Consider the following 10,645-nt stretch of genomic DNA (forward strand, 5'->3'; position numbering starts at 1 on the left):
TCGTTCCTTTTTATGGCTGAGTAATATTTCATTGTATATATGTACCACATCTTCTTTATCCATTCGTCTGTTGATGGGCATTTAGGTTGCTTCCATGACCTGGCTATTGTAAATAGTGCTGCAATGAACATTCGGGTGCATGTGTCTTTTTGAATTACGGTTTTCTCTGGGTATATGCCCAGTAGTGGGATTGCTGGGTCATATGGTAATTCTATGTTTAGTTTTTTAAGGAACCTCCATATTGTTCTCCATAGTGGCTGTATCAATTTACATTCCCACCAACAGTGCAAGAGGGTTCCCTTTTCTCCACACCCTCTCCAGCATTTGTTGTTTGTAGATTTTCTGATGATGCCCATTCTAACAGGAGTGAGGTGATACCTCATTGTAGTTTTGATTTGCATTTCTCTAATAATTAGTGATGTTGAGCATCTTTTCATGTGCTTCGTGGCCGTCTGTATGTCTTCTTTGGAGAAATGTCTATTTAGGTCTTCTGCCCATTTTTGGATTGGGGTGTTTGTTTCTTTAATATTGAGCTGAATGAGCTGTTTATATATTTTGGAGATTAATCCTTTGTCCGTTGATTTGTTTGCAAATATTTTCTCCCATTCTGAGGGTTGTCTTTTCGTCTTGTTTATGGTTTCCTTTGCTGTGCAAAAGCTTTGAAGTTTCATTAGGTTCCATTTGTTTATTTTTGTTTTTATTTCCATTACTCTAGGAGGTGGATCAAAAAAGATCTTGCTGTGATTTATGTCAAAGAGTGTTCTTCCTATGTTTTCCTCTAAGAGTTTTATAGTGTCCAGTCTTATATTTAGGTCTCAAATCCATTTTGAGTTTATTTTTGTGTATGGTGTTAGGGAGTATTCTAATTTCATTCTTTTACATGTAGCTGTCCAGTTTTCCCAGCACCACTTATTGAAGAGACTGTCTTTTCTCCATTGTATATCTTTGCCTCCTTTGTCATAGATTAGTTGACCATAGGTGCGTGGGTTAATCTCTGGGCTTTCTATCGTGTTCCATTGATCTATGTTTCTGTTTTTGTGCCAGTACCATATTGTCTTGATTACTGTAGCTTTGTAGTATAGTCTGAAGTCAGGGAGTCTGATTCCTCCAGCTCCATTTTTTTGCCTCAAGACTGCTTTGGCTATTCGGGTCTTTTGTGTCACCATACAAATTTTAAGATGATTTGGTCTAGCTCCGTAAAAAATGCCATTGGTAATTTGATAGGGATTGCATTGAATCTGTAGATTGCTTTGGGTAGTATAGTCATTTTCACAATGTTGATTCTTCCAATCCAAGAACATGGTATATCTCTCCATCTGTTGGTATCATCTTTAATTTCTTTCATCAGTGTCTTATAGTTTTCTGCATACAGGTCTTTTGTCTCCCTAGGTAGGTTTATTCCTAGGTATTTTATTCTTTTTGTTGCAATGGTAAATGGGAGTGTTTCCATAATTTCTCTTTCAGATTTTTCATCATTAGTGTATAGGAATGCAAGAGATTTCTGTGCATTAATTTTGTATCCTGCAACTTTACCATATTCATTAATTAGCTCTAGCAGTTTTAGGATTCTCTATGTATAGTATCATGTCATCCGCAAACAGTGACAGTTTTACTTCTTCTTTTCCAATTTGTATTCTTTTTATTTCTTTTTCTTCTCTGATTGCCATGGCTAGGACTTCCAGAACTATGTGGAATAATAGTGGTGAGAGTGGACATCCTTGTCTCGTTCCTGATCTTAGAGGAAATGCTTTCAATTTTTCACCATTGAGAATGATGTTTGCTGTGGGTTTGTCATATATGACCTTTATTATGTTGAGGTAGGTTCCCTCTATGCCCACTTTCTGGAGAGTTTTTATCATAAATGGATGTTGAATTTTGTCAAAAGCTTTTTCTGCATCGATTGAGATGTTCATATGGTTTTTATTCTTCAGTTTGATAATATGGTGTATCACATTGATTGATTTGCGTATATTGAAGAATCCTTGCATCCCTGGGATAAATCCCACTTGATCGTGGTGTATGATCCTTTTAATGTGTTGTTGGATTCTGTTTGCTAGTATTTTTGCATCTATATTCATCAGTGATATTGGTCTGTAATTTTCTTTCTTTGTAGTGTCTTTGTCTGCTTTTGGTATCAGGGTGATGGTGGCCTCATAGAATGAGTTTGGGAGTGTTCCTTCCCCTGCAAATTTTTGGAAGAGTTTGAGAAGGATAGGTGTTAGCTCTTCTCTAAGTGTTTGATAGAATTCACCTGTGAAGTCATCTGGTCCTGGACTTTTGTTTGTTGGAAGATTTTTAATCACAGTTTCAATTTCATTACTTGTGATTGGTCTGTTCATATTTTCTGTTTCTTCCTGGTTCAGTCTTGGAAGGTTATACCTTTCTAAAAATTTGTCCATTTCTTCCAGGTTGTCCATTTTATTGGCATAAAGTTGCTTGTAGTATTCTCTTAGGATGCTTTGTATTTCTGTGGTGTCCGTTGTAATTTCTCCTTTTTCATTTCTGATTTTATTGATTTGAGTCCTGTCCCTCTTTTTCTTGATGAGTCTGGCTAATGGCTTATCAATTTTGTTTATCTTCTCAAAGAACCAACTTTTAGTTTTATTGATCTTTGCTATTGTTTTCTTTGTTTCTATTTCATTTATTTCTGCTCTGATCTTTATGATTTCTTTCCTTCTGCTAACTTTGGGTTTTGTTTGTTCTTCTTTCTCTAGTTTCTTTAGGTGTAAGTTTAGATTGTTTACTTGAGATTTTTCTTGTTTCTTTAGGTAGGCTTGTATAGCTATAAACTTCCCTCTTAGAACTGCTTTTGCTGCGTCCCATAGGTTTTGGGTCGTCGTGTTTTCATTGTCATTTGTCTCTAGGTATTTTTTGATTTCCTCTTTGATTTCTTCAGTGATCTCTTGGTTATTTAGTAACGTATTGTTAAGCCTCCATGTGTTTCTCTTTCTTACGTTTTTTGCCCTGTAATTCATTTCTAATCTCATAGCGTGTGGTCAGAAAAGATGCTTGATATGATTTCAATTTTCTTAAATTTACTGAGGCTTGATTTGTGACCCAAGATGTGATCTATCCTGGAGAATGTTCCGTGCGCACTGGAGAAGAACGTGTAATCTGCTGTTTTTGGATGGAATGTCCTATATATATCAATTAAATCTATCTGGTCTATTGTGTCATTTAAAGCTTCTGTTTCCTTATTTATTTTCATTTTGGATGATCTGTCCATTGGTGTAAGTGAGGTGTTAAAGTCCCCCACTATGATTGTGTTACTGTCAATTTCCTCTTTTATAGCTGTTAGCAGTTGCCTTATGTATTGAGGTGCTCCTATGTTGGGTGCATATATATTTATAATTGTTATATCTTCTTCTTGGATTGATCCCTTGATCATTATGTAGTGTCCTTCCTTGTCTCTTGTAACATTCTTTATTTTAAAGTCTATTTTATCTGATATGAGTATAGCTACTCCAGCTTTCTTTTGATTTCCATTTGCATGGAATATCTTTTTCCATCCCCTCACTTTCAGTCTGTATGTGTCCCTAGGTCTAAAGTGGGTCTCTTGTACACAGCATATATATGGGTCTTGTTTTTGTATCCATTCAGCCAGTCTATGTCTTTTGGTTGGGACATTTAATCCATTCACGTTTAAGGTAATTATCGATATGTATGTTCCTATGACCATTTTCTTAATTGTTTTGGGTTTGTTTTTGTAGGTCCTTTTCTTCTCTTGTGTTTCCCACTTAGAGAAGTTCCTTTAGCATTTGTTGTAGAGCTGGTTTGGTGGTGCTGAATTCTCTTAGCTTTTGCTTGTCTGTAAAGCTTTTGATTTCTCCATCAAATCTAAATGAGATCCTTGCCGGGTAGAGGAATCTTGGTTGTAGGTTCTTCCCTTTCATCACTTTAAGTATATCATGCCACTCCCTTCTGGCTTGTAGAGTTTCTGCTGAGAAATCAGCTGTTAACCTTATGGGAGTTCCCTTGTATGTTATTTGTCGTTTTTCCCTTGCTGCTTTCAATAATTTTTCTTTGTCTTTAATTTTTACCACTTTGATTACTATGTGTCTCGGCGTGTTTCTCCTTGGGTTTATCCTGTATGAGACTCTCTGCACTTCCTGGACTTGGGTGGCTATTTCCTTTCCCATGTTAGGGAAGTTTTCGACTATAATCTCTTCAAATATTTTCTCTGGTCCTTTCTCTCTCTCTTCACCTTCTGGGACCCCTATAATGCGAATGTTGTTGCGTTTAATGTTGTCCCAGAGGTCTCTTAGGCTGGCTTCATTTCTTTTCATTCTTTTTTCTTTAGTCTGTTCCGCCGCAGTGAATTCCACCATTCTGTCTTCCAGGTCACTTATCCGTTCTTCTGCCTCAGTTATTCTGCTATTGATTCCTTCTAGTGTAGTTTTCATTTCAGTTATTGTATTGGTCATCTCTGTTTGTTTGTTCTTTAATTCTTCTAGGTCTTTGTTAATCATTTCTTGCATCTTCTCAATCTTTGCCTCCATTCTTATTCCGAGGTCCTGGATCATCTTCACTATCGTTATCCTGAATTCTTTTTCTGGAAGGTTGCCTATCTCCACTTCATTTAGTTGTTTTTCTGGGGTTTTTTCTTGTTCCTTCATCTGGTACATAGCCCTCTGCCTTTTCATCTTGTCTATCTTTCTGTAACTGTGGTTTTTGGTCCACAGGCTGCAGGACTGTAGTTTTTCTTGCTTCTGCTCGGGAGCACGGAGTCTTAACCACTGGACCACCAGGGAAGTTCCTATAGCTCTGTGATCTGAATCCTTGTAAACCCAGGCGCTATAGAAGATAGGAGGCCGAGAAGCAATGTCCCTGCTCACAAGCTGCTGACAACCCCAAGGGAGATACCGGAACAATTCACTAATCTCTGCCACAGTCCAGTACGAGTTAACCACAGGGAAATGGGCCATTCAGTGACTCAAGCTCCTTCCATCTTGGGCTCCACAGTCCTCTAAGTCCTTGGAATCCTCTCAGTTCAGCTGTAAACTGCTGCTGCTCTCCCCTGGCTGTGGCGCTGCCTCTGACTACTTAATTTTTTTTTGAATGAAAATCAAAGGCAAGACTGACTTGAAGTTTGTTTATGATTTATCTGAGGAGATCAGAAATAACGTATTTGACCAAGAATTTTAGAAAATCCTGAAACAGCAAATTTTGTGAAAGGAGCAACAATGCCAGTGATATTTGATACAGATGTAAAGACATGTTAGAAAGTTCTTTTCACTATAAGTAAAATTTTAAAAAAATAATAATAATGACGATGTTGATGGTGGTGGTGGTGACTCACACTTATCACGGGCCACACAAACTTCCAAGTTCATTACATGTAGTTCAATTCGTTGTATCCACATACGAAAATAATCAGGTATTCTTCATTATGCGGTTGACGAAATGAAGAGAGAAAAAGTTACCTTGTCCAAGATAACACTGCTATTAAGTGGTAGACGTCTATAAAAACATCAAACACATACATATATCAATTTATGTGTGAACATTTTCTCCTGTTGCTTTTTACATTAATATTTTGAGTAAATCATACATACATAAAAGCACACAAATCATGTGGGTAGCTCTATGAAATATCAAGCAATAAGCAAACTCTAGTAATACACACCTAGAAGTAAATATTGAACACTTCTAGCATGCCATCATTAGCACATCCTTACCTCTAAGAAATTCTCTTTACTTTGACCTGTAATATCATACGTTATCACATGATTTTGCATTTTTTAAATAAAATCATGTGAGATGTATTGTTTATTTCACTTGACTCTGTTGTTTGTGAGATTTCTCAGTTTTATCCCATGTAGCAAGAGTCCATGAATTTGTACATCTGTTTCTGAGCTTATTATTCTGTCCCATTGGTTTACTTATCTGTCCTTGAATTCACACAACGCTTTTTGATTTACTATAGCTTTTTAGAAAGTTGATCTTCTTTTTAAGATTGTCATTGCTTTTCCTGGCATTTCAATAGAAATATGAGAATCAACTTTTCATTTTACACACACAGGCTTATACAAACTGCTGGGATTATTTTTCCAGAGAATTCATTGAATATATAAATCAATTTGATGAAGCTTAACATCTTTCCAATATTGAACCTTCCAATCATAAACATGGTCTACTCTTCCTGTTATTTGTAGCTCAGTAATTTCTCTCAATAATGTTTATATTTTGCTATATAGAGGTCTTGCATAAATTCATTTCTAGATGCTTTTGCTGCCAATGTAAATAATATATAATTATAAAATTCCTTTTCCAATCGTTAGTTGAGTATATGTAAATAAAGCTGATTTTAGATTGACCTTATATCCAATAAGCTTATGAAATCATATTCAATTTTAATATGTTAGCTGTAGTTTAACTATTTTATTATAATAATTTAACATTTTCTCAGAAATGTTTGAAATATTACTTGCAAATCCTGAGAGCCTTATTGTTTTCTAATGCTTACATACTTTCTTATCTTGTCATAGTAAAAATTCCAGGACAATGAAGAATGAAAGTGATGATAGCAGGCATCTTAATATACTTGTGATCTATTTGTATTTTATCATCTGGTATGTTTCTGCAGGTTTTTCTTAATACTCATAATTGAATTAAAGAAGTTATTTTCTGCTCTTACTGTGCTAAAAAATTGTTGGTGATGGTATTGTTAGTTTGGTTTGGTTTTAATGGTGAAAGTGTGTTGATTTTTGTTTTATAAAATGCTTTTTCTGAATCTTCTGAAATTACTTTTCTCATCTTGGCAGGAGATGAAAGTTTTCTCCTTTGTTCTTAACAGAATAAATTAATGTAGTGAATGACATTAATTGATTTCCCAATGTTAACTCAATCTTGTGTTCATGAATTAAACTCAGTTTGGTTAAATGGATGACACATTTTGCATTTTATGTATTGTTGTACTTGGTGCACTAATCTTTTGTTTAGGATTTTTGCATCTGTGTTTATGAGATACTTCAGACTATAGTTTTTCTTTCTTGTAATATCCTTGCCAGGGTTTTATGTAAAGTAATGTGGTCTCAAAACAACAAGTTATTTTTTTATTTTTCTCTCATCTGAAAGAGTTCATAGAAATATTAATATTCTTTCTTTCTTAAATATTTAAAAGAATCCATAGATGAAACCATCTGGGCCTGTAGATTGAGGAAAAGTTTTAAATTATAAATTCAATTTATTCAATAGATCAAGGGCAACAGAAATTTTCTTCTTGCTTCCCAGTTTGTCCTTAAGTCTCAAGAATTACAGCATTCTAACACAAAATGTTCCAAAGTCTTTGGAACTCTTTCTGAATCTTCAGCTACCATGGTAGCAGTAGTAAAACAGCTAGACTAGGAACACTAGTATAAAGAAGAAGCCGGTACATAGTTACATAAAATACTTTCTCAACTCAATTATAGATGAAGATGATCAAATGGATATTTCACTCTCATAAAGTTAAAAACAAAGAAATTGAAAATTTTCACATAGATCCTCTTAATTTTACATTAACTCTCATTCCATGCCATTATAATTTTTTAATCTATTTTATTAAGTTAGAGAGTTATGAATGTGTGAGAAAAATACTTTTTCAATCTTATTAAACAGATATAATGTAAATAGCTGGTAAGAAATCTGGCACAGTGAATAAACTGGCAAATCTTTATGAAGGTGAGTGGTTTGGGATTATACATACTATTATATATTCTATTTTCAAGTTTATACCTTAAGCCAATTATAATTTTATAAGTATAAATAGTTAAAACATTGTGACATCTATGTAATATACTAATATTTAAATGTTTTAATATTTCACCAAAAATTTACATTTTAAAAAATTATAAAAATACTCTTTTGTTTTATATTCTAACAGTAGACATATATTGGATAATCTAAAAATTTACCTTAGATAGGATTACTGGAATTAAAATGTGTCCAGTGCTCTTTCCTTAGCATAATTTACAAATTTACCTAATACTGATTATTGAGTATATTATTGTTTCAGTGATCTTAAAATAATTTAAAGTATTTTCACCTTTAATTGTACAGTGTTTATTAGTACTTGTTAATTCCTAGGTTATGATAATTAGAAGTTATTTTGCTTATAACAAAAATAAATCTTATAAATTAATTTTAATAATTTAGATGAAAGGAAGGACTAAATACATATGCATTAATAGTATAAACAGGTATCAAATATGACCTTACTTCTTAAATTATATTTTTTTCTTAAAAAGCATACCCAAAACCAGCCAAACACTACATATAGCACCTATTATATCATTAGAGGCAACACCATATGACATCACTATTGATGACATAAAATCCTGACAAGTTGTTTTCTAGTACTAAGAGAAATCAGGCTTGCAGGGAATTCAGAGACCACAGAAATGTAAGTGTGTGAATATTTGTTTAAATTTGTAATACTACTACTAAATGCCTCGGTAAATATGGTAAAAATTATAGTGTATAACTTCTTTAAAAATATTTTCTAGTTCTTACAAAGCAAGACTTTTTTTTAAAATAGATGGTATTTTTCCACACCAATAGCAGGTGATTTAATTAAAATAATGAATATATTAGTGAAAGATTAATAGTTGATTATACATAGTTTAGCTCAGAGTTTAGATAAGTTTAACACAGATAACAATTCAACACGTTAACCTTTATCTGGCATCTAGATTCAATATGTAATCTAGAATTATTATTGTGTAATTTTTGTGTGTTGAGATTTAAACTTATTCAGTTTTTTTTATATCAACCTAATAGTTAATTTGCTGACTTCTCTTCATAAATTCACTTTTTTTTTCCCCTGCAGTGAGCCTGGCTGAGCCTTGTTAGATCCCTGCTGGGTTTACTATTTGTGCAAGTCAACCAACAGCCAATTCTATACAAACACATTCTCAACAAATCTAGGACCTTTTTTGTTCCAAATATCATTAGTTCACCTTTTGTTGAACTCAGCACACAGGGAGCTTATATACTCTTCTCAGATAAAACACTAAGAAACAATGGTTGTCTCTGAATTTAAAAGATGGAAGACACTGCATTTGTTTTCCTCTTTCTTCTCTTGTACCCAAGATCAAAACAAGCTCAAACATGGATCTCAGGAGGTGGGAAAAAAATCTTCAGAGAGACAATAAGGTGTCCAGGGCTGAGAACAAGGCTCTCAGAAAAGAAAACAAGTCCCTCTGGGGAGAAAACAAAGCCCTTCGAGGAGAAAACAAAGCTTTCCGAATGGACAATCAGTTAATCCGGGGGGAGAACCAGTCCCTGAGACAGCAAAACCAGCTGCTGTGTAAGTTTAAAAGTGTGATTTTAGAAAACCAAAAACCACCTGGGGACAAAAGTCAATGCCTTGAACACAGAAAGTAAGTCTTATTGGCAACAGAATCGAGCCCTGGAAGTTCAGATCAAGGCTCTCAGGGAACAGGAGAAAGCCTTCCAGACCGAGGCGAAAGCCCTTCAAGAAGAAATAAGTTCTCTACATGAGGAGATCAATGCCCTACAACATCAGGAGTGTGCGATCAGGATGGAGCAAGAGGCCCTGATGGAAGAAGGACTTGCGCTGGAGATGGAAGAACAAGCTCTGTGGAACGAGGAACAGGCCCTTCGTGAAGAGAACAAGGCTCTGAGAGAGGAGAACAGTGTTTTTCAAGAGGAGGAAAAGGCCCTTCTGGAAGAGGAGAAGGTCCTGGAGGAGTGGAACAAGATTCTTCAGGGGAAAGACAGCAAACGTGCTGGCTGGAAAAATGCACAATAAAAAAATAAAGCAGGAGAAGTGTGACTTGAAGATGTAACCAGCAAACCATGAGTATCATTGACATTCCAGAAAAAAAAAAAAATCAAACTTTTGAAGGTGAAATACTATTAGTGGGGTTGGAGTAGGAAGCTTGGAAATGTACAGGATCTGGTCCTGGAAACCAAATAAAGTCCTGAAAAGTTGGAAAAAAAAAAAAAGTTTCTTTAGGTTTACTTAAATTGTACAGAACTATTGGTGGTAAATATTATTTTAGATTGGAAAAGATGTATTGCTCGAAACGTGACACTGAATGGACCAGCTAGTTTTGCCTTTTAGTTTGAGAGACATTGGGTGAATATTGTAAGAAATCAACATCACAAAGGAAAACTTGTCTTAAAACTTGCTCTTAGAATTATGAACAATATAATGAAACATAAAACTTTGCATCCTCCATATGTATTGTGAAAAAAAAATGTTTTGTAGAAGAATATTCTGCTTTATGCTTATTCCAATAATCTAATTGAGGAGGCCAATAAAATACTAAGAAGAATTTTTAAAAGATGTGAGTGTTCACAGACTTCCTATTATCTATTTTTTCTCTCAGTTATTTTCTTCCTTTTGCTTGCTGGGAGGGTGCCATGCTCTCTAATAAATGTATTAATGAGAGAAAAGGGAGTGAGAGAACAAAGTTCCCTAAATTCATAATAGGGCTTGTGGAGTTGTTTGGAATGTGAACCTGTGGGATGGTCCCTGTTCAGTGGAAATTGGGGAAGGAAGAAATTGATTTTTCAGATGTATTAATGTTAACAAGTGATCTAATTGAATGCTTTTTAAAAAAAAATAATTCTGCAAAAACTAAGTCACATGGACTTATGGATTTATTAGAGTACATAGATACTTGCAGAACACTAA

General features: G+C 34.5%; 1 protein-coding gene across 1 annotated transcript; it reads left to right on the forward strand.

The window, feature by feature from the left end:
• Window positions 1-9,090: 9,090 nt before the first annotated feature.
• Window positions 9,091-9,754, forward strand: LOC137751865 (coiled-coil domain-containing protein 70-like). Its single transcript, XM_068526521.1, has 2 exons — window positions 9,091-9,289; window positions 9,342-9,754. The coding sequence occupies exons 1-2, from the start codon at window positions 9,091-9,093 to the stop codon at window positions 9,752-9,754; spliced, it is 612 nt and encodes a 203-aa protein (XP_068382622.1).
• Window positions 9,755-10,645: the final 891 nt, after the last annotated feature.

Source organism: Eschrichtius robustus, chromosome 18 (assembly GCF_028021215.1).
Source record: "Eschrichtius robustus isolate mEscRob2 chromosome 18, mEscRob2.pri, whole genome shotgun sequence".
In the NCBI taxonomy this organism is placed as follows: domain Eukaryota; kingdom Metazoa; phylum Chordata; class Mammalia; order Artiodactyla; family Eschrichtiidae; genus Eschrichtius; species Eschrichtius robustus.